Here is a 24,672-nt window from a genome sequence, read left to right as displayed (position 1 = left end):
ATTCGTGGCTCTCCTGGATGTACTCCCAAAGCCTTTGCAAAAGGTTTCTGGGGAGGGCAGCCTTGTTGCATCCTCCATGGTAGGACACTTTACCACTCCAGGCCAGTAACACGTACTTGGGAATCATTGTACAACAAAGCATTGCAGTGTATGTTTGCTGGCGTTCAAACAACATCCGTTCTTTGTCTCTCTGTGTTATCCTCAGGAGAGTGAGATATCATTCATGGTCACCTGGTTGAAATAAGGTGCTTTTCTTCAGGGGACACTCAGAGGTGCCCATTCCTGCTGGGCTGTTTGCCTGTGGCTGAACAGAAATGTTCCCCGCTGTTAGCCACGGGGAGGGGGGGAAGGTTGAGGGGGTAGCCACGCGGTGGGGGGAGGCAAAATGCGACCTTGTAACGAAAGCACATGTGCTATGTATGTAATGTTAACAGCAAGGTTTACTCTGAAAGAGTGTAGCCACTGTTTTATAAAATGTGTCTTTTTAAATACCGCTGTCCCTTTTTTTTTCTCCACCAGCTGCATATGTTTCAATGATCACAGGATCTTCTCCTTCCCAGAGGCTAGTGAAGATTAGAAACAAAAAAAAACCACACTCATGATGAAATGTTCTCTGAGCTCATGCTGTCCTCCCACACTGACAGAGCACAGACGAATGTGTGGAGGCAAATAATGTCAGAGTGCAGGAAAGCACAAAATGACCGGGAGGAGAGGTGGCGGGCTGAAGAGAGTAAGTGGCGGGCTGAAGACAGGGCTGAAGCTCAAATGTGGCGGCAGCGTGATGAGAGGCGGCAGGATTCAATGCTGAGGCTGCTGGAGGATTAAACCAGTATGCTCCAGTGTATGGTTGAGCTGCAGCAAAGGCAGCTGGAGCACAGACTGCCACTACAGCCCCTGTGTAACCAACTGCCCTCCTCCCCAAGTTCCATAGCCTCCACACCCAGACGCCCAAGAACGCGGCGGGGGGGCCTCCGGCCAACCAGCCACTCCACCACAGAGGATTGCCCAAAAAACAGAAGGCTGTCATTCAATAAATGTTAAAGTTGTAAACTTTTAAAGTGCTGTGTGGCATTTTCCTTCCCTCCTCCACCACCCTTCCTGGGCTACCTTGGTAGTCATCCCCCTATTTCTGTGATGAATGAATAAAGAATGCATGAATGTGAAGCAACAATGACTTTATTGCCTCTGCAAGCAATGATTAAAGGGAGGAGGGGAGGGTGGTTAGCTTGCAGGGAAGTAGAGTGAACCAAGGGGCGGGGGGGTTTATCAAGGAGAAACAACAGAACTTTCACACCGTAGCCTGGCCAGTCATGAAACTGGTTTTCAAAGCTTCTCTGATGCGTACCGCGCCCTCCTGTGCTCTTCTAACCACCCTGGTGTCTGGCTGCGCATAACCAGCAGCCAGGCGATTTGCCTCAACCTCCCACCCCGCCATAAATGTCTCCCCCTTACTCTCACAGATACTGTGGAGCGCACAGCAAGCAGTAATAACAGTGGGAATATTGGTTTCGCTGAGGTCTAAGCGAGTCAGTAAACTGCGCCAGCGCGCCTTTAAACATCCAAATGCACATTCTACCACTGTTCTGCACTTGCTCCGCCTGTGGTTGAACAGTTCCTGACTACTGTCCAGGCTGCCTGTGTACGGCTTCATGAGCCATGGCATTAAGGGGTAGGCTGGGTCCCCAAGGGTAACTATAAGGCATTTCAACATCCCCAACAGTTATTTTTTGGTCTGGGAATAAAGTCCCTTCCTGCAACTTTTGAAACAGACCAGAGTTCCTGAAGATGTGAGCGTCATGTACCTTTCCCGGCCATCCCACGTTTGATGTTGGTGAAACGTCCCTTGTGATCCACCAGAGCTTGCAGCACTATTGAAAAGTACCCCTTGCGGTTTATGTACTCGCCGGCTTGGTGCTCCGGTGCCAAGATAGGGATATGGGTTCCGTCTATGGCCCCACCACAGTTAGGGAATCCCATTGCAGCAAAGCCATCCACTATGACCTGCACATTTCCCAGGGTCACTACCCTTGATATCAGCAGATCTTTGATTGCATGGGCTACTTGCATCACAGCAGCCCCACAGTAGATTTGCCCACTCCAAATTGATTCCCAACTGACCTGTAGCTGTCTGGCGTTGCAAGCTTCCACAGGGCTACCGCCACTCGCTTCTCAACTGTGAGGGCTGCTCTCATCTTGGTATTCATGCGCTTCAGGGCAGGGGAAAGCAAGTCACAAAGTTTCATGAAAGTGCCCTTACGCATGCGAAAGTTTCGCAGCCACTGGAAATCGTCCCAGACCTGCAACACTATGAGGTCCCACCAGTCTGTGCTTGTTTCCCGAGCCCAGAATCGGCGTTCCACAGCATGAACCTGCCCCATTAGCACCATGCAGCATGCATTGGCAGGGCCCATGCTTTCAGAGAAATCTGTGTCCATGTCCTGATCACTCACGTGACCGAGCTGACGTTGCCTCCTCGCCCAGTATCACTCTGCCAGGTTCTGGTGCTGCATATACTGCTGGATAATGCGTGTGGTGTTTAATGTGCTCCTAATTGCCAAAGTGAGCTGAGCGGCTTCCATGCTTGCCTTGGTATGGCATCCGCACAGAAAAAAGACGCGGAACGATTGTCTGCCATTGCTCTGACGGAGGGAGGGGCGACTGATGACATGGCTTACAGGGTTGGCTTACAGGGAATTAAAATCAACAAAGGGGGTGGCTTTACATCAATGAGTATTTCAGGCAGGACTTCACGGAGGGTTCCAATAAGAAATGGTGCACCTAAGTAATTGTTCTTATTGGAACAAGCAGGTTGGTCTGGCCTCTGATTGATACATGGCTAGATTTACCTTGCTGCACCTTCTCTGTGAGTGACTGCAGTGTGACCTAGAGGAATGAGTCCCCTAGACGGGGGAGGGGGAGAAGCAAATGAGTACAAAACAAATCTGGTCTATTTCTTGTTTTGATCCACTCCATCTATCTTTTACATCTTTGGCTGGCAGCAGACGGTGCAGAAGGACTGCAAGCCATCCACATCTCATGGCTGCTCGGCAGAAGACGGTGCAGTAGGACTGCTAGCAATCTGTATCGCCTGCCTGCTCACCATAAGATGGTTCAATAGGACTGACTGCAGGACTAAAGAGAATGACCTGGTTAAGTCACTCCAAATTTAGTCCCTGCACCCATGTCTGCCCAGGCACTCCTGGCCGACGTGGCCAGGAGCACCTTGGACATGACGATGACGGCTACCAGTCGTACTGTACCGTCTGCTGCCACAAGGCAATGGGTTGATGCTGCTGTGTAGCAATGCAGTACCACGTCTGCCAGCACCCAGGAGACATACGGTGACGGTTACCTGAGCGGGCTCCATGCTTGCCGTGGTATGGTGTCTGCACAGGTAACTCAGGAAAAAAGGCGTGAAACGATTGTCTGCCCTTGCTTTCACGGAGGGAGAGAGGGAGGGAATGGGGGCCTGACGATATGTACCCAGAACCACCTGCGACAATGTTTTAGCCCCATCAGACATTGGGATCTCAACCCGGAATTCCAATGGGCAGTGGAGACTGCGGGAACTGTGGGATAGCTACCCACAGTGCAACACTCCGGAAGTCGACTCTAGCCTCGGTACTGTGGAAGCACTCCGCCGAGTTAATGCACTTAATGCACTTAGAGCACTTTCTGTGGGGACACACACACTCGAATATATAAAACCGATTTCTAAAAAACCGACTTCTATAAATTCGACCTAATTTCGTAGTGTAGACATACCCTATGGGTGGCTACTGAATCCAAATTGTGATGCAGAAACCTGCAACTCTGAGCTTGTGCTCTATATCACAGAGCACCACGTCTGAGACACTGTGAAGCTTGTGTCTTTGAGTCCTAAAATAGTCATTAGAACAAAAACATTGTGAAGAAATTCACAGCTTCGATTCCATTTTAGTCCTTTAGCGCAAGACCATTAAAAGTCTTAATGTCATAAATGCAGGGCCATCTCAGCTACTTAGGATTGTTAAAACAGTCGTGTGGCATTAACACCCAACACAGCCATTCACCTGTCTGAAGACCCATGCGTTGCAAGGAGACAAGCAATAGAGAGGGAATGAACCAGATTCCAACCTCTGTTACAACCAGTGTAAATCCTCAGAGTCAGTGATTGTAGAATCTATGGATTTACACCAGCATAACCCAGATTTGAATCTGTCCCAGCAAGGAGGCATGGAGCTCTCGTTATCTTCCAAGCTTCTCTGATGCTTTTAGCTTCTCAAACATTTCTAGATATTTTTCAGTCAACCATGGCTCACTAACTTTAGAAGTTGGAACTAGAAACAAAATAGTAACCGAAAGCCAGAAGACTCAAAAAATACATAATGACAACCTTCATAGATAAAAGACAATTAGCTTTAAAATCTTAATGCTACAGGATTAATCCACTTCCCTCTCTTGCAGGTCTCCGTTATGAATTTGTGAAGGCACCTGCTCCCTGGCCAAGCCAGACTTTGCAAAGGAGCATGGGTTGCCTTGATATAAAGCCAGACCAGAAGAAAAGATTCTCTCTTCCTGGGAGACGACAGGTCTATAGCAGTGATTCAGAGGACTCAGGTCAAACATATGGTGCAGTAACACCACAAAGCTTGTCTGAATCCGGTAAGAGATCTTGGTGGCTAGACGCTATCATGATGGTTGCATTAGACATAAGACAGATAGACAGATTATGTGGTAAGGGGTAATATGCTCTGGGTAAGAGGCCTGCAGTAAATGAGAAGTTTGATCTAGAGTCTGCACTGGGTAAGTGGATCTCTTTGGGGCCTGCAATGATTATGAGACTGTTTTAGGTCAGGCAGATGAACAGACATTGAAGACAAGTGATCTCTTCTAACTGAAGCCTAGAAAAGTTCTGTAATATTTGGTCCCATTTCTTCCTCTATGCAATTATTGCTACACTTTATATTTCCTTTTACATTTCAAAGTCACTTTGATCTACTTAAAAAAGTAACTTTCTCTGGGGAGGGAAGGAGAGGGTTTCCACACACAAGCTCTCAGAAGAAATGGTTAGCTACTATTTAAATGCCAATATTAGTTTGCTCAAGAAATCACTTTGTAAATACATTTTGTTCCAACATGGCTGAGGCAGCCAGCAAGGTGGTTGTCGTTGAAATTTGACAAAATAATCCAGAGATCACAGGTGTGCTCCTTGGTGATCTGATGGAAATCATTTTTCTTCTCTGTTGTATTGTTTGTATTAGTGTATTTTAATTTTGTCTGGGCAGACCCGAGTGTTGGTTGGGGCTTTATTTTTTAGAATAGATCTAGGCTGGATACAGCCCTTCATGATGTTCCCATAGGCTCCATATTTCCTATGCAATGTATTGGATCAAATTCTGTTCTCAATGGCAGCTGTAGCTAAGAGCAGAATATGGCTCTTAATGGTTTTCTTACTGGAGGAATGAGCTGTGATAAAGAGAAACCTTACAGTGACTATTCCCACTCCAATGAGTGCTTCGTTGGCTAACACAGTAAATTAGAGAAGCCAATGGCATGTTATGTACTGGCAGATGAGTTTTAAATTCAGAACTGGTTGGGGATTATAACTGAATCCCAAAGAGTCTGAGGACAGAAAAGAGAAGCAGTGGACATGTTGGTAAGCTACCTAGACGATGGAAATACAGAGAAAGGTAGGTTAGGATGAAGTGGGGTAAGGAGAGGGCGAAAAGACAATACTAGCAATAGGTTAAAGCATGTGAAATGGGCACAGAGAAAGGGTTCGTAAATAGGAAAACCTGAACAAGAAGCAAAAGATCTAGAGCCAGCAATGTAAAAACTACAGAAAAGTCACGAAAATAAATCCCACTTCTATTTATTAAAAATTAACAGGAAGATTTGAATCCATGTCTGGATTTGGATTTCAAACTTCCCCAGGACAAGATCTTCAGCTGGTGTAAATTGGCACAGCTCCACTGAAGTCAACGGAGTGACACCACTTTATGCTAGCTGAGGATCTGATCCCTACTATTCAGACGTGTTTGGATCTGGGGTTTGCATCAGGCCCATCTCTACCTGCAGATTACTTACATGTTAATGCTCAACATTTACCTATACCTGGCAAGAACAGAGTCCCTAATGCTGTGTGCTCTATATTGCTATATTTCTCATTTTAAAAATCCCTAGCATTTCTTAACTTTGGGCATAATCAGATAATCTTGGAATGATGATGAAAGATGGTGATTGGCCCACTTCAAGTGCCCATCACACAACAGAGACCACTCTCCAAAATGTTCAGACATCAGAAGCTCCATGCCTTGTTCACCTTGAGCTTTCCAATTCTAACCCAGTGCAGATATGTAATGGCCAAAAGTTGTTACCATCTGATTGTTGTTCAGCGGCTTATGTTGGAAACTGACTTAGCATTTTGAGTTCACTTCTTGGTATCCCTGTCATGAGACCCAATTCTACTCCCATTAGAAACCATGACTTCAAGGAAACCAGGACAGGTGTCAGAGTACCCACAAACAATTGTCCACCCAGTGTCATAAATTTAGCATCTACAGACTATTGCAACTGGCACGCTATAGATAACTAACATAGAATTGTCACCACTGTTGGCAGTCAGGTCAAAGAATGATGGTGACTGAACCCATAAAGAGGGTCCTCTGCTACCCTCAGGATGGACACACATCAGACCGGACAGCGTTGGGGAAGCTTGTTCTGCTGCTCCTCATGCTGTGCTTGTTCTGTGGGTAAACATGGAAACTCAGTCACCAGGACTTTCCCTTTAGTGCCCATCATCAGCCCCCTTTGGGGACTCCATCTCTCGAAGAAGGATCAAACAGGCTACCACCACCACCAGCAGCCTCACTGTAAAATCACTTCCATATATACAGATATATATAGTTAGATAATTTTTTCTTTTCTTCATGTTTATTTTTGGAAATAGATAGTGAATCTGGCTACGACTCTCCAGTCCATGCATCTTCACTTGCTGAAAACGCTAAGGCCTCTTTACAGCGTATAAAGAAACGAGGCCCGCATTGTCCCATTTCTCCTGACCAGATCCTCCTGACTGTCAGCACACTGCAGCACGCCTACAAGCAGGACCAAGTCAGCTCCAATATGATGCACCATACAAAAATCAGGGATGTCTGGGGACCTTCGCTGCTCCTCCAGGAACGCCCTAAAGAGAAGACATACAAAATCCCTAAGCAAGAGAAAAAGGATCAGTCAACCCAACTCAGACACATTAAATCTGCCAGTGGCTCTCTGATTATGAAAAGAATTTCCACACCCTTTGAAACCAAAAGATTGCAGCTCAACTTGAAGAACTCTTTGCATGGGTCCGCAGTCCACTCTTTCATTCCTGCTCCCGTGATTGTACGCTCCAAGTCATGCTGCAGCTTGCCAGAAGAGAAGAAGGTTCATACTGGCCATGGCAGAGCCACTTCCCTATCTGAGGGTGGGGCTCAGTTGATTGGCCACTTCACAAGCTCATCTGAATCCATCCAATCAACACGCATGATGATCGCACAAACTAAAATTGAAGCAGGGATCCGGAGAGAAAGTCCCTTCTTCTTACAAACCACAAATCCTTACCGGATGAATACCGGGTTCAGGCTTCTGACAGTGAAGCAGATGAAAATGTATGAAGAAGCTACAGCTGTTGAGTATCAAGCTCACCGAACAAAATACATAGCAGACCAGCAAAAAGAGTGCAGGAAGGCCTGGTTAAAGAAAATTAAAGGCCTCCCCATAGACGATTTCACCAAGGAGGGAAAAATAGCTGCCCCTGAACTTGGGCTTAATGTGTATGTCTGAGCAAAACTCCTTAAGGCACACTACCAGCTCTGTTAAAGAAATAAATGCCAAGAAATAGATGGGATTTTGGGCTTCTTGGGTTGCTCAAATTGTTTGATTCAGCTTTGGTCCCCATTTGAGGATACCATCTCATGGCCATCAATGTTCTGTTGGGGGGAGGGATTATATAAGGAACACTGCATGATTCTTCAAGAAAATATTATTTACTTAGTTAAATAGTCAAAAAGGAGTACTTGTGGCACCTTAGAGACTAACCAATTTATCTGAGCATAAGCTTTCGTGAGCTATAGCTCACTTCATCGGATGCATGCAGTGGAAAATACAGTGGGGAGATTTATATACACAGAGAACATGAAACAATGGGTGTTACCATACACACTGTAATGAGAGTGATCAGGTAAGGTGAGCTATTACCAGCAGGAGAGGGAATAAAACCCTTTTGTAGTGATAATCAAGATGGGCCATTTCCAGCAGTTGACAAGAACATGAGAGGAACGGTAGGGGGCAGAAATAAACATGGGGAAATAGTTTTACTTTGTGTAATGACACATCCACTCCCAGTCTTTATTCAAGCCTAAGTTAATGGTGTCCAGTTTGCAAATTAATTCCAATTCAGCAGTCTCTCGTTGGAGTCTGGTTTTGAAGGTTTTTTTGTTGAAGAATTGCGACTTTTAGGTCTGTAATTGAGTGACCAGAGAGATTGAAGTGTTCTCCGACTGGTTTTTGAATGTTATAATTCTTGACATCTGATTTGTGTCCATTTATTCTTTTACGTGATTAGGCAAGGACTTGCTTACAGACAGCCCCCCAACCTGAAGGAAATACTCACCAGCAACCACACACCACACAACAAAAACACTAACCCAGGAACCTATCCTTGCAACAAAGCCCGTTGCCAACTGTGTCCACATATCTATTCAGGAAAAAGAAAAGGAGTACTTGTGGCACCTTAGAGACTAACCAGTTTATTTGAGCATAAGCTTTCGTGAGCTACATGCATGATGCATCCAATGAAGTGAGCTGTAGCTCACGAAAGCTTATGCTCAAATAAATTGATTAGTCTCTAAGGTGCCACAAGTACTCCTTTTCTTTTTGCGAATAAAGACTAACATGGCTGTTACTCTGAAACATATCTATTTAGGGGACACCATCATAGGGCCTAATCACATCAGCCACACTATCAGAGGTTCGTTTACCTGCTCATCTACCAATGTGATATGTGCCAGCAATGCCCCTCTGCCATGTACACTGGCCAAACCAGACAGTCTCTATGTAAAAGAATAAATGGACACAAATCAGACGTCAATAATTATAACGTTCAAAAACCAGTCGGAGAACACTTCAATCTCTCTGGTCACTCGATTACAGACCTAAAAGTTGCAATAGTACAACAAAAAAACTTCAAAAACAGACTCCAACAAGAGACTGCTGAATTGGAATTAATTTGCAAACTGGACACCGTTAACTTAGGCTGGAATAAAGACTGGGAGTGGATGTGTCATTACACAAAGTAAAACTATTTGCCCAGGTTTATTTTTCCCCCCTACTGTTCCTCACACATTCTTGTCAACTGATGGAAATGGCCCATCTTGATTATCACTACAAAAGGTTTTTTGGGTTTTTTTCTCTCCTGCTGGTAAAGCTCACCTTAACTGCTCACTCTTGTTATAAGTGTGCATGGTAACACCCATTGTTTCATGTTCTCTGTGTATATAAAATCATCCTCCTGTATTTTCCATTGCATGCATCCGATGACGTGGGCTGTAACCCATGAAAGCTTATGCTCAAATAAATTTGTTAGTCTCTAGGGCACCACAAGTACTCCTGTTCTTTTTGAAGATACAGACTAGCACAGCTGCTACTCTGAAACCAGTTAAATAGTCATCACAGCAGCCCATAAGATTATTATTCAGCTGGGCCTAGTATTACTATATACTGATTTAAATGTGATCATGAGCATCTCCCCTTGTGATCACCACACAGTGCTACGCTTGCAAGTTTTCCTCATGAGGCCTCTGACAAGCTCCAAGAGGCTGATCATCTGACCTATGTTTTGAGCAAGAGGTGCCTGACCCTTGCAATCCTGGGGGCAACTCAGCAGGTGTCTGAGCCACATGAAATGTGCAAGTTTATTATTCAAAATAAATGTACCCAACCATAACATTTTTTTGTACTTGTATCTTCCTTGTTGGATTATAATTGAAACTGCTTGTTCTCGGAGAGAGAACTGTAAATACAGGCAGACAGCATCAAGCAGCCTTGCACAGCTCTACTCTAGCAGAGATTCCTTCCGTACTGAAAAATGTACATGGATTTTCCTATGAGACAATTTTATTAGTGTCAAGTTCATCCTGAATAAAGGGTCAGCGAAGGCCCTGTCTTGCTTAAATCTTATTTCGAGGGCTTAAGTTGGATGAAAATAGCGCATAGGCCTAGTGCTGGGTCTCTGCACAGTGGTGAATTTCATCCTTATCTTCCCTAGAAATTTAAGTGCATTTAAACTTGATTTTTAACAGTTGAGTTAGTTAACGCAATGCAGTCAGTACAGATGTATTAGGGTTTACCCATCAATAGCTGACAATGTGGAACATGATTTATCCTTGCTGGTCAGTTGTTGTCACCTAACTCAAAATTAAAAATCATGTTTAGACATGATTCAATTTCCTAGTGAATACAAGCCCTTAAAGCACATGGGCCCCTCTTCCCATTGAAAGGATTGGACCCAGTGGGTTAACTGTAGGAATGTGTCAAAATTACTTATAAAATGCTAGTCTTAGACTGTGGCTTTATATCTGGTATCTGCAGGGTACAGACAACCACAGGTAAGTGGATTAACCAGCCAACTCAGGATTCTTATATAGCATCAGGACCTACAATTTCAGTGTGTTCAGCTGTGCTCAGCTCCCTCTCTCAACTGCAATTTTCTGCTCCATCGTAGTTTACAAAATTAAATCACTTTTGCTTTTAATTAGAACTTAAATGGACATCATTCACCTCAAAATCATGTTAAATCCCATGTCTCAGTCATGTGACCTGAGATTATTAAATTGAACTAATTTTTAAAAAATTATTTAAGCTCCAAGTTTCATTTTGTTTGCATTTTCCAGTTTGGATCTTGGTGTGCCACATATGCTGCAACTAGAAGCAGGGCTGATTTAGCAGTAGCTGCAGAGCCCTTTCTAAGGCTTTGTCTTTGCTGCTGAAAAAGGTGTGATTTTTACCTCAGGTTTACTAATGCGCATGAGCAATCCCAAAGAAAAAAAATACAGTGAAGTCAAGGCATTTTAGTCAACTACACAGGTCCACCTGGGAATGTCCTCACTTAGCGTACCCATGATCAATCTAAAGTGCCTTGTCTCATCATGACTGTGTTTTAAAGTCAAGATAGCTTTCATGCATTAGTTACCTTGAGTTAAAATGTGCATCCTTCTTAACAGTAAAGAAAAGGCAACATATGTGAAGGGAATACACAGTAGTGTCACTACATTGCTACAAATCCCTACCTCAGGACTAGTCTGCACCTAAAACTTAGGTCACCCTGGCTCCATTGCTCGGGGCCGTGAAAAATTTCACACCCTGTGTGCAAGGTAGTTAGGTCAAATTAACCCCCCTGTAATGCAGACAGGCCAATGGAAGAATTCTTCTCTTGACCTAGCCGCTGCCGTTCGGAGAGGATTTACTGCAGCGCTAGAAAAAACCCTCCCGTTGCTGCACCAAGCGTCTACACTGGGCGCTGCAGGGTTTGCAATGGAGACGTGCCCCAGGTGTGCGGCGCTGGGCGGACAGCGCTGCGGCTCCCTGTCACCTCGCCAGCCCGGCTTTGGGCTAGTGCCCGCCCAGCCATGCAGTTACCCGGGGCGACGCGCCGTGGGGAAACCCGCCCGGCTCCGCTCCGCTCGCACGGGGGTGGGGGCTGCACCTCCCAGCGCACAGGCAGCGACCCGCTCCCCCAAGCCGGCCCGGCCACACCGCAGAGAGCGGGGAGGGGCAGGGAGGCTGGTGCTGGGGAGAGGACGGCCTTGCAGGGCCCCCGCGCCGCCAGGTCAACCAGCCGCGCCCGTCCCCGTCGGACGGGGGCTGTCACTGACGCCTTCTTCATGCGCCCACCACCTGGTGCGGCGTGATGACGACACGCGACAGGCGGAGCTCACGTGAGGGATTGGCCTCGGGCGGTGACGTGGTGGGAGGCGGAAGTGAGGCGGCTCTAACGATGCTACGGCAGGTGAGGAGGGTCCCGAGAAGCCCGGGGTTCGTGGGATTGCCCCGCTATTTCTGCTGGCAGCGGCCTGGCGCGGGGAGGGGCACAGCGTCAGAGGCCAAGGGTCGGGGGTCGGTGATTGAAGAGGGAGGGTTCATGGCTCAGAGGCCACCACGGGAAGGTGAGCAGAGCTGGCGGTGCAGCCGTCGGGGTGGAAGGGGGTTCGGGGCGGGCGGGGAGCTGGGGCCGGAGGGTGGGGTTTGGGGCGGACGGCGAGCTGAGGCTGGAGGGTGGGGTTCGGGGCGGGCGGCGAGCTGGGGCCGGAGAGCAGGGGTCGGGGCGGAAGGGGGTTTGGGGCGGGCGGGGAGCTGGGGCCGGAGGGCAGGGGTTGGGGCGGAAGGGGGTTCGGGGCGGACGGCGAGCTGAGGCTGGAGGGTGGGGTTCGGGGCGGGCGGGGAGCTGGGGCCAGAGGGCAGGGGTCGGGGTGGAAGGGGGTTTGGGGCGGGCGGCGAGCTGGAGGGCAGGGGTTGGGGCGGAAGGGGGTTTGGGGCGGGCGGGGAGCTGAGGCCGGAGGGCAGGGGTCGGGGCGGAAGGGGGTTCGGCGCGGGCGGGGAGCTGGGGCTGGAGGGCGGGGGTCGGGGCGGAAGGGGGTTCGGGGCGGGCGGGGAGCTGAGGCTGGAGGGTGGGGTTCGGGGCGGGCGGGGAGCTGGGGCCGGAGGGCAGGGGTTGGGGCGGACGGGGGTTTGGGGCGGACGGCGAGCTGAGGCCGGAGGGCAGGGTTCGGGGTGGAAGGGGCTTTGGGGCGGGCGGGGAGCCGGAGGGCGGGGGTCGGGGCGGAAGGGGGTTCGGGGCGGGCGGCGAGCTGGGATCGGGGTGGAAGGGGGTTCTGGGCATGGAACTTTGAAAAAAGTTGAGTTGTGCAAATGCCTGAGATCTTTCCATAAAGTACAACTTTAGAACCTGCTCCAGAAACGTGATGAACAACTGTAGCTTCTGTTGACTTTATTGGTAGTTACTGGTTCTCCGTATCTCTCGGGGTCAGACTCTTATTTTGAATACTCTTAATTTTATAAACACTGTATCTCTCTCTATTTCACAATTAAATAATAGTTATGGATTTACCATAAAACAATTTATAGCAGAGGGAGAGAAAATGAAGTGATGTAAGCACAGGAGAAAAGAGGATATCCGATATGATGACTATTAGATGAAGTGAGGAGAAAATAGAAGACCCTTCAGATAGGAGTAGCCCTATGGAAGGCATTTCTACTGAGGGTATGTCTACGTTGCCCATGTTATAGCACGGCTGCGCTATGACGTGGGCAGCGTAGTCACGCTTTGTCGCCGGGGGAGAGTTCTCCTGGCGATTAAAAAAACCCACCCCAAATGAGGAGTGATAGCTTTAAAGTGCTGTCTATACTGACGTTTTTCAGCGCTAAAACTTTTGTCGCTCAGGGGTGTGGTTTTTTTCATACCCCTGAATGACTAAAGTTTTAATACTGAAAGTGGCAGTGTGTAGACACAGCCTAAGACTCAAAATTGTGGGATGGTTTCAGAAGATAAGCATTACACAAGCAGGGAAAGGTATTAAGAGACACAAGGAGTCAAATTTAAAAGTTGGCTAAAGAGTGGAATAAGTTGATTATCACATGGGTGTAATGTGTACTGTGTGGAATGATTTGGCATCTTGTGTTTGTGCAAAATAATTTAACTTATGTGCTTAGAGGGGTAGTGTAGCAGGAAAAGCAGCTGATAGGCAGGTGTAAAAGAAGGTGAGGTAAGGGCTTGCTTTGTTTTGCATCCCTTGATAGTTGCTTTTCCTGCTATAGCCCCCCCCCCCGCCCTCCTCACCTTCTGCCGTGCAGGTGAGCTACACACGTTTTGCACACTGATGGAATACTAGACTAATTTGTAACACTGCATTACATCAACACTGAATTTGGCCCATGGCCTGTGTATTTGGCTGGGGTAAGTCCACTGTGTGGAGTGGTAGGAGTCTTAAAAACAAGGGAAAATTTGAGCATATTCCTGAATTGAGTGGGAAGCCGGAAAGATTTTGAAGAATGCATGATGTGATTTTCTTTGTATGCAGAGCAATGCTGCAGCAGTCTGCATGTGTGTGACTCCCACCCCGAACGACAAAAGTTTTAGCGCTGAAAGTGGCACTGTAGACACAGCTTTAGTTGATAAAAATGTGCCAGATGTTTTTTTAAAATACTACCCTGTCACACAAATGCCTGATTTAGTGTTAATGGCAGATAAGTGTGCCTACTGAAAGGAAAATTTACATCACTGGAGATATCTGAGGGCTCATCTACGCATAAAATTTGTACTGCTTTAACTATATCAATGTAGTTTAAGCGATGCAACCCACTTTGTGGATGCAGTTATATTGGTATAAAGTTGTTTACATCAGTGTAGCTTATTCTCACACGGAAAGGAGAATAAGCTATATCCGCAAAGGCACCTTTATACTGGCATAACTGTCCACGCTAGGGTTTGTACCTTTATAACTATTTTGGTTTAAAAAAAAAAGAATCACACTCTTAACTGAACTAGTTATATAAATGCAAAAAGTATGTGTAAATCAGGCTTTAGACAAGTAACTTCCAACTTCTGAGAAATATACAGTCTGTACTTCCACCACTCATGTCCTCTGGGGAACCCTAATATAACATGGACAAGCCCAGGTTTATGGCCTCTGAAAATAAACAACTGTTTTGTAAAAGTCCAGAAATGCTCAAAAGGAGTGAGGCTGTGTGCATAAAGGACTTATATTAAGACCTGAAATTACCCTACTGTTTGCAAAAGAGCCCTTTGGACTCAAAGCATGTGTTTAAGGTGGTTTTCACATGCAAGATGAAGGAGACAGTGTTTAAAACAATTTGGGGGTGTGTGTGTGTGTGTGAGATTTCTGTTGCATTTGTTTAATTTATAAGTTCTTTCCAGAGTCCTTTGACCTTAAGGCCTAATCCCAATAATTCTGCGTAATCAAAACCATCCCCCCTTTGCATCTGAAAATACTGTATCAATTACTTCTTTTGTAACATTTCGTATCTGTCTGCCACTTTAGGACAGTAATGATGACACTGAAGATGTGTCACTGTTTGACGCGGATGAAGAAGTATCCACGAGATCAAAAAGGTCAAAGATAAGGTCTGTGGTCAATAGGAATTGTTCCTTCCTGTGTTCCACCCAGAAATGTGGCAAAAGCAGGACTGGCATGTTTGTTGTTGTATGTTTCATGTCTACTTATTGGTGCATGAGCAGTGAGTTTCTCTCTTTACTTAGAAGTGAATGTCATGTTTTTAAGAAATGTTTCCTGGCAAATGGGGAGGGTAGGAGGCTTACTCATGAATTGCTGAAGAATTTAATCTTCTATTTAAAAAAAGTCCACAGTCTGTATGTTTGTGATGTTGTGCTATCTGTGTGCAGACTCAGGAAGACAGTCTGAAACAATAAGAGGTGTGAACTGGCCAAAATCCAGGCTCCAGTGCACTGCGTCTTGTGTAATAGGGAGTTTTTCAGGACATAGAGGGAGGAGGAATCCTTCTTTCTAGGCCACTCCATGAGCATTTCTCCAGTCTCATGTCTGGAATAGCCTCTGTTCTGTTTCCCTTCCCCTTGCATGCCATGTCATAGTGGCTGATCCAGCAGCCTCACTCCTGCTTTACCCCCAAATGCGCTGTACAGCCACACACAGGGAGCTCCTGTAGAGTAAAGCCTCTTTGAAATGGAAACGCACCAGAGCAGACTGAGAAAAGAGCAGCATTTCCCTATAGAGAGATGTGATCTGCTTCCATTCATCTCAATAGAGTGTTTGTCTTAATGTTACCGTTCCCAAACTGCTACATACTGAGAACTTCTGAGGGGCTTCACCTGTTCCCTTCTTCTCTCCCACCTCAAATCCTGCATGCACTTTGAACAATGGCTACAGGCAGGATAAGTCTGTGTAGTTATCTCCTAGAGCAGTGGTTCTCAACCAGGGGTCCGGGGCCCTCTGGGAGGCTGCGGACAGGTTTCAGGGGGTCTGCCAAGCATGGCCAGTGTTAGACTTGCTAGGGTCTAGGGTAAAAAGCCAAAGCCCCACTGCGCAGGTCTGCAGCCAGGGGCCCTGAGCCCCACCACCAGGGCTGAAGCCAAAGTCTGAGCAACTTGGCTTTGTGGTCTCCCCTGTGGTGTAGGGCCCCGGGCAATTGCTCTGCTTGCTACCCCCTAACTTCGGCCATGGCTTTTGTATGCAGCAAAACAGTTGTGGCATAGCTGGGCCATGGAGTTTTGATAGCATGTTGGGAAGGGCCTCAGAAAGAAAAAGGTTGCGAACCCCTGAAAGCTCATCTTTCCCACTGTTGTCAGCATGCTCTGCAAACTGGTCTCATTTAAAGGCATTTGCCCTTCTAGGCTGTGCAGATGAAAAAAATCCTCTTCTGTCTTGAGAGAACATGCCCTCTCTTTGCCAAGTGGCTTCAGTCTTGTTTCAGAGATATGACTGAATTGTATTTCTGATGTATTGTTTCCAGGCACCCAGTGGCATCATTTTTCCACTTGTTCTTCCGAGTCAGTGCAATAATGGTCTATCTTCTCTGTGAACTGATCAGCAGCAGCTTTATTGCCTGCATGGTGTCAATTATCCTGCTCCTGTCGTGTGACTTTTGGACAGTAAAGGTAAGGCCCCTTTTATCACTTTAAAATATTCTTTCAAGAGAGCAATAGGTCGGGTCAAACTCTGAATATGTTTGGCTTTGTTCAAAAATAAAGTCGACTCTTTTAGATCCTGAAAGTTATGAAACATTACAATTTCTTTAAGAGCTTTAGAAGTTCTGGGAATCTCTTAATCTCAGATTCTGTCTCTTATTTTGGAGGGGTGGATGGGGTGGGGGTTAATCTCAGACTTTCCTTTGATTCATGTAATACACTATAGGCTTCATAAACAGAAATGAAGAGGTCTCCTTCAGATTCAAGACTTGCCAAAAAACCCCAACCCACAGTTTTTTCCTTAATATTATTGAAATTAATTGTTGTTGGGCTGAAGATGCTAGAAAATACATTGGCATGGCCACGAGAGATCCTAAACAATGCCTGCTTGCATTATACTTGACTCTGCTTATTGAGATCACCAAATTCAGGAATAAAGTACTACCCCAATACTGTTAGGAACTTGGCTTTCCACTCCATTACCCTCTAATGAAGACGCCTTGCTTTACTGCACTAGCATTTGGCAAAGGCATTGCGAGTTCCCACCTCAAGAGAATCTACCAGGCTGTTGCTGTGGCTTGCCCTGAAATATCATGTTAATTATTATTACTAATGCACACCTAATACAAATTCATTATTGGGCTTTAAAACAGGAGTGCACAGTTCTGCTGCTTGGTGGTACTAATAAACTGCTTTCTCTTTAAAGCTGCTTCTGCTTGTCAGAGTGATGTATATGGTGACTTTGTAGCCTAGCCCGTCAGACTGATGAGTTACCTTATTACTGGAAGTGTGAATATTGAAACAACAGGATCTTCCCCAGCAGCATGCCCCAACTGAGCTCTGAGAATAAGGATATGAGAAGCTATCTTTGGAGCCCAGTTAGAGTACGTAGTGCAAGCCTACAGCACATGACATTGCACATAAACTCTACATTAACAGAACATTAAGATTACAAAGTCAAGCACTCTCAGAAGTTAAGAGATGCTAGAGTTAAGGTTGCCTGTGCAATCTTAGTTTATCCCCTTGTATGATACAGTCTTAAATTATAAGATCACGTGCTATTTGTGATCCTAAATCCTCATTCCAGGTTCCTTGTCCCAGTCTTTCCCATCCCCAGTACCAGTTCACTTCTGAGGCTATTTGTCCCAAACTTCCCCACTCATCCCACGGATCCCCACTCAGCCGCACTCTTCCCACCCTGAGGCAGACTACTGTCTTGCAAAATTTCAGCTCAGACATTTCAGACAGCTGGTGAGGCTCATATCACAAAGTCTTACACTGGAATTTGTATGTCCTCCTCCTTGCAGTGATGGCCAGGGGCCTCTGACCTGCCTCTGCAGGACCACAGCCTCCCCCTACATCCAGTGAACTGGCCATGTGGCTGTTCAGGGAGTCTTCTGCAGCTCTGTCACAGCCCTGCTCCTTCACTCTTGAGTCAGGGGTGTGGGAGTCGTCCCCAAGCAGATGTTCAGCAGTAGGGTGGCTTCCCCCGCAGCTTGCAGCTCATCCTCCTTGCAATTCTGGCTGGGGGGGCCTCTGCTCTATGGGGCCAGGACAACTGCCACCTCCCCCACACTTTGCACTCTGTCTTGGGTCCCTCGGCCATGCTGGGAGCCCCCTCCAGTCCCGTTTGTGTCAGTGCTGGGAGAGAGACCCCTCAACCTTGTTTTCAGAACCAGCCTTGAGTGTGGCAATCCTGCCACAGCCTCACTAAGCTGCTGTTACTACAGCAATGCCCTCAAAGCAGCTTCCTGAGACACTGTTACCTATGCCACGATTTGAGCCTCACCGGCGGCACTACGTTTTCTTGTATTGTATTTCACGAGAGAGAGCGAGAAAGTAACGTGGCAGATTTAAATCAAATCACAAGTGCTTCTTGTGGGCTTATGTTACTTATTTAACATGTACATGCTTACCTAAGCTTACAAATCTATATATGCAAAAGATGTCACTTTTGTGAATTCTTTGGTTTAACTGTGCTGCATTTGCCTAGGCTGACGAGCTGTCACTGAGCCCAAATGGTTAAAGTTTGGCAAAGTTATAGACAACTGAAAACCGGGCCATATAATGGGAATGGTTAGGCAACCTTAAATATAAGCCATGCCGGTAGCTACTAGCATCACCTATAATACAGCTTAAGGAATATGGTCTAGTAGCAACTGATATAATAAGCGGTGGTATTGGTTGGTGAGATTGCCATGGCAACTGAAGACATTAGGAGTTTATAAGACACGGAAAGAACTGGTTTTGAATGTTCATTCTGGTATTTCATGGGCAAGGTACAGGAAGATTTCTTTGGTTGGTGGTATAGGGCTAAAATCTCTCTGAACCCCGTTTCCTCCTGCATTTAACCCTCTCCAGAATGTTACGGGCCGGCTGATGGTCGGCCTTCGCTGGTGGAACCAGGTAGATGATGATGGCAAGAGTCACTGGGTGTTTGAAGCCAGGAAGGTAAATGTTTAATGTTTGTGTTTTAACTGCTGCAGTTTGATAAAATCTCCATGTGCTGAGGAGTGACACTATTGTGAGGTGGACGTTTGGCACTAGTCACCGGCTGAAAGCACCAGCTTGTTTCATACAGGCTAGTGCATGGCCATCAAATGTTGTTAACCCTCAGCCACTTTCTGAACGGTTCTGTCACTATCCTGTCCTGATCTGATATGGAGCCAATGACCTAGAGGCTCTGTATCTCCTTTGGTGTAAATGTGAAACAGGCCATCACGGAGAGCTGGAGTCCAGTCATGCCCTCACCTTTCATTTGTGGGATCCCAAAAGCAGAGACCATTTCACTGTGTGAAGTCAGTGTAAGATTTCTGACATTAAATGTTTTAACTCTCATAACATTTCATCAGTTCCTAGCCTCTATTTTCCAGAAGCTAGGAATAGGCGACAAGGGATGGATCACTTGATGATTACCTGTTCTGTTCATTCCCTCTGGGGCACCTGGTATTGGTCACTGTCCGAAGACAGGATACTGGGCTAGATGGACCTTTTTTCGTCTGACCCAGTGTGGCCATTCTTATGTTCTTAAACGATCCATCTGTTAATCTTAGATGTTTATATGGCCCCTATCACCAGAGTGTCTGAGCACCTCACCATCTTCAATGTACTTATTGCTCCCTGGTGGGGCAGGGAAGGCTGTTATCCCCATTGTACAGATGGGGAACTGAGGCCCAGAGAGACTGTGACTTTCCCAAGGGCACACAGGAATTGTGGTTGAGAAGGAATTTGAACCCAGGTCTTTCAAATCCTAGACTAACACCTTAACCGTTGGACCGCCCTTTCTCCAGATCAAGCTAGTTTAGAGAAACTAGAGCAGAGGAAAAGAAATGGAATACTTGCAGTTCAGTTCAGTTGTCCGAAACGCCTAATGCTGTATTGGGTTAATATTGTCTTGGGGGAAAATATATTAATAGGGAATGGATGCTTGCTTGAGAGCTTGTCCTCACAAGTTCGATTCTTTCCACGTCCGGTGGACATGACCTCAGGCTCAGTAATACTAGGAACTAGTACGAAAACTAAACATAGTAAGTCTGTATGAGTTAGCACTGTCCCATTTGTCTGTACTACTCTACATAGCCCTACTTACCGAGGGCATAAGGATTTAATTTTGCATCTGTTGTTGCCTATACAGTGCTTGAAATATACCAAGGGCTCTGCAGTATGTCTTGGCCTGTCTCATGCTGTATAATTATATAGTGCAATACAATACAAGAGACTTTTTAATAAGCAAGTGCTAAGTGTTAATAAAGATGCAGCAGTCCAGTTAGCTGATGATTGTTTAAAGGGGAAGTTTTGCTGGGTATGGCAACACCAGCTTTCTAATAGTAATGAGATGTATCGCTATTTCCCTCCCACCCCCTTGGTTTGTGATAGCGACACTGTACACTAGGGCATGTGATGATGGGCCACTGGTATGCTCTTCTGGTGGCTGATGTCATCGGGAACTTGTGGTGTTATGTTAATAGTTCAAAAATGTGCCTTATCCAGTCCCTAAAAATAGCGAAGGGCATATTCCACACCTTCATTTCAGTCAGAAAACTGACAGGAAAATCCTTTTAAAAAAATGCCATGTTTCCACAGCACCAAGAGGGCTAGAAAGCTCCCCATGCGCCTTAGGAGTGCACCGAAGCAGTCAATTGTGCGCTGCAGTATGGATGCAAACCCATGTGGGATGTTGGTTCTGAGTTGTTTTTTAATGATACTGTGGGCTGTACAAGTAAACAGACTGATCAATTTCTACTTCCTTCCATTTCCAGGCATTGGCTCAAGGGAAAAAAGTTTCATCTGAAGCAGAGTCCCGAATCTTCTGGTTAGGACTAATTACCTGTCCTGTCATCTGGGTGATATTTGCTTTCAGTGCCCTGTTCTCATTCAAAGTGAAATGGCTGGTGAGTTTAGCACCTCAATCCTATAGCGACTAGGTGCATTAAATACCTAGACAGATTTGTCACCTGTGACTTTAGAGAACTGGACAATATATCCCTGATCCTTGCATCTTTTCTCCTCTGTCACAGGCAGTGGTTACAATGGGAGTGGTTCTGCAGGGGGCCAACCTGTATGGTTATATCAAGTGTAAAGTGGGCAGAACAACAAATTTAACCAGCATGGCTACCTCCTATCTTGGAAGACAGTTCTTGCGGCAGGTGAGGATCCCAAAGGTTACTGAGTGAAGCCTAAATGTCCCTTCTCAGCATGTGTTTAAATAGGGCACATGGGACACTGAGACTTGGCTCATTAACCAAGTTACTTTGGAGCAGTCTTCTTTAGCCCAGTAGCTTTCAGCTGGCAGGGACATAGCAAGACCAAGCTAACTGCACTGAGTTTTATTGTCTTTATTGCTGCATGTAGAAAAGCTGGTACCATTCAATAATTTTATGTTGGTTTTACAATTTGCTGGGCTTGTGAACAGCGTAAAAAGTGGTGGTTTCATTGCAAATCTCTTGCTACAGGAGTGGAGGAAGGCTGTTTCTCACAGGCAATATCTGTGTTTCTGTCCACAAACTCCCCTGCCTGGGCCTAAAGAGAGTATGGGGTGGGGGGTGGAAGAACTCCTTATTAGGAGTTCCCCAGCATGGGTATTAGTACTTTACCCTTTTGGCAGCCTGTCGTCCTGATGACTTAGCGTGATGCTCTGTGGTATACTTGGGTCTAAGTTCCATCTGTAGCTCACCATTGTCGACACTCTGCCCCCGCACCTGGGGTTGAGTAGGTGCATCAAGGTAAAAACTACCTGTGCCTTATCTTCACTGGGATTTTACATTGAAATAGCTGACTCAGTATAAAAACACACCTCATTTTGCAGTGAAGATATAGACTCACTCAGTTTTTTGGCTCAAATTTAGTCACTCTTTGATTTGTCAAGGGTTTTCTAGCCAAGAAGGCACAGGCCATCTTTCTAAAGCATTTCCCCTAGGAATCCGGCTGTGACTAGCTTAGTTCTGAAGTAATGCCCCTTTTCTTTCTTCCACAGACTGTGGTTAAAGATGACCAAGCTGCATCCTGAAGACTGATCCAAAATTGGATTGGATTTATACTGGTGAACAATAGTAAATGTTTTCTGACCATGAGTTTAGGAGCTGCATAAACTGTGTGGATTTTTTTTAAATTAAATCTTGTAAGACTTCAGGTCAGTTCTCCTAGCAAATTACTCAGTTTTTCTGCAACAGTGTGCATTTCAGAGCTCTTCTAATAGTTTGTTTGGTTAAGGCACTTGAGTTAATTCACCTAATCTTTTAATTAAAGAAAATCATAGATCTGGAGCCTAAATGGGAACTAAACAGTCTGGGGTAAAGTAAGAGAGAATACTTCTGGGCATCCTTCCTCATAATTTGTCAGTGTGAAAAATGTAAACGAGGCAGGCTTTATATCATCCAAGGACTCCCCCATCCCTCCAGCAATTGCATCAAATAGCAATTCACCCTGCAGAATTACTAGTAGCAGAATTACTTCGGCAGTTGGAAGTAATGCTGTCTAAATCCCACTCTTAGTCTGTACATTGACTGCAGCTAGAAGATGACCTGTTAGCAGATGTTGGTCTTGAACCTGTTCCCATTGAATTCAGTGGGACTTCTGTCATTGGCTTGGGTGGGATCTTAAAGTGACATCTAAGCAGCTCAGTTACTTCACTTATGAATGATACTTTGATATTCTGGACAGCCTGATTAACACCTGACTGAGAGGTTGTGCTGCAGCTTTGATTCCACCTTGCTCGATGTATAGAAGTTTTGCTTCCCAAAGAAGGCAGGAGCTAGGATGGTGTGGAACTAAATCCTTAGTGTGGGGCAGAATCCCCCCCTTATCCTGTGGTGTGTGTCTGAACAGAGAGCATGAGAGCAGGCAGTGGGTGTCGGGGAAGCCGTGCTAAATACTAGTAGCGAAGGGAAGCTGTGTGTGGTTGTTGCCTGGCCATTACTAATAAAACAAAATGCTTCATGCTGCCTTAACAGACCGCAATACATCTACACTGTGCCCAAGGGGGATTTGAGGCTCCCTGGGATAGATGGGGATGGTGATACCTGATAAGTGATCAGTAAGTTTGCCACTGCTGGAAATGGTGTATTGCAGACCTGCATTGACTGCTAGTCTGTCTGCAAAGGATGGCACTGCTGTTATTGGAAATAACTGACTGCTGATTCTCCGCCCCGGTACAGTGTGTGTGTGTGTGTGTGTGTGTGTGTGTGTGTGTGTATGTATATGTGTATATATATATATATATATATATATGGAGAGAGAGAGAGAGGAAAAAAAAAAAAATGCTCAGGCTCACTTGCTAGTACAGTGCAGTTGAACATTATTAGTAGTTGAAAACAGCCCTTGCTAAAAATTCAGTGTATGATTCCAAACTTTTAACTGGCCACTCTCCTCTCACTCACTGTTTTGCTGGCAGGGCGGATTCATGCAATCTGAATAACTCATATTCCGGAGTGGTCTAAGAAACCTAATGATTGAATGCCAAGTTGGCAGAAAGGTTAATGTTACACTAATCCATGCTGTAATTGCTCCTCAAGTTGTGCCCACCAACAAATTAATTGGGATTGGTAAGAAATCTGCATCTGCTGTGTGCTCATGGACTTTTGGGTTATGTTGTTCAGTTAGATGGAGGAAGGTGATGTAGTTTGCTTGAAAAGCGGTGTCGAGAGGGGATCAATTCTCCCTTGTCCTGTAACTCAGTTGAAGGGGGATTGGTCTTTTACATCAGAGGGGAAAATACAACCCTGGATGGGTATTTTTTAATTTAAAAGTATAGGTTTTTTTGGATCTAAATTGTGGGATTGCATTAACAGTGTTTTTCTTCCTATACTAAAGCAATATACTGAAATAGTAAAATCTCTTCAAACTCCGGCACTGTACATTTGTTAAACTCTTTGGACGAATATCTTTTTGTAAATACATATTTATAAAGTCTTGAAATTAAATAATGCTTTGTCTACCAGATCGGGTGCCCTTACTAGAAACTGATGAAACTGGATTGACAGGCAATGGAATGATAACACAGCTTAACAAGGATTGCTTGTTGAGTCACACATGTTATTAACAAGGGCAGCTATAACTCCTTGCATCTGAGGAACTCAAATTGCTTTGCTTATATTAGTGCACACCACACCCCTCCGAGGCAGGTATTGCTGTCCCCATGGTACAGATGAGGAAACTGATGTGCCCCATGGTAACTGAGCAAATCATGGCACAGGGGAGGTTAGCATTTGGATGTTTCTAGCTCTATGCTCCGTCCACCACGCCACTCTAAAATATACTTGAGTGCAAAGAAACTGAGGGATGGACACAGGAAAGGATAACAGTGACAAAACTGATCTTTGCAAAGCAGAGGGTAACAATAAGAGAAAAATCCCTCTCTAGAGTGGGTAATAGGGTTCGGGGGGCGGTGGAGTTGAAGAGAGAAACCAGTTTGTCCATGGAGATGCTTGTAAGTCCCTTCCCCTCAGCTGCAGCCATTCTACCATGAGCCACGCCAA

The 24,672-nt window shown here is 45.7% G+C and overlaps 2 protein-coding genes across 3 annotated transcripts in view; both read left to right on the top strand.

The window, feature by feature from the left end:
- Positions 1-7,806, top strand: part of FBXW10B (F-box and WD repeat domain containing 10B) — a 35,846-nt gene extending 28,040 nt beyond the window's left edge. The window contains exons 13-14 of the mRNA XM_077833943.1: positions 4,447-4,644; positions 6,932-7,806. Of these exons, the coding sequence (XP_077690069.1) occupies positions 4,447-4,644; positions 6,932-7,806 (1,073 nt within the window). The remainder of the gene's footprint in view (positions 1-4,446; positions 4,645-6,931) is intronic.
- A 4,133-nt stretch (positions 7,807-11,939) lies between these two features.
- Positions 11,940-24,136, top strand: TVP23C (trans-golgi network vesicle protein 23 homolog C). 2 transcript variants are annotated; one of them, XM_077833692.1, is made up of 7 exons: positions 11,940-12,028; positions 15,078-15,160; positions 16,525-16,669; positions 19,061-19,150; positions 20,959-21,090; positions 21,217-21,345; positions 22,173-24,136. In XM_077833692.1, exons 1-7 carry the CDS (start codon positions 12,017-12,019, stop codon positions 22,203-22,205), a joined length of 624 nt encoding a protein of 207 aa, XP_077689818.1. In that variant the 5' UTR covers positions 11,940-12,016; the 3' UTR covers positions 22,206-24,136. The 2 variants fall into 2 exon arrangements, with proteins under 2 accessions (XP_077689818.1, XP_077689819.1); XM_077833693.1 differs by lacking the exon at positions 11,940-12,028 and adding an exon at positions 12,110-12,185.
- Positions 24,137-24,672: the final 536 nt, after the last annotated feature.

Source organism: Eretmochelys imbricata, chromosome 14 (assembly GCF_965152235.1).
Source record: "Eretmochelys imbricata isolate rEreImb1 chromosome 14, rEreImb1.hap1, whole genome shotgun sequence".
Classification (NCBI taxonomy): domain Eukaryota; kingdom Metazoa; phylum Chordata; order Testudines; family Cheloniidae; genus Eretmochelys; species Eretmochelys imbricata.
The sequence above is the reverse complement of the archived record's forward strand: the minus strand, read 5'-3'. Positions and strand labels throughout refer to the sequence as shown.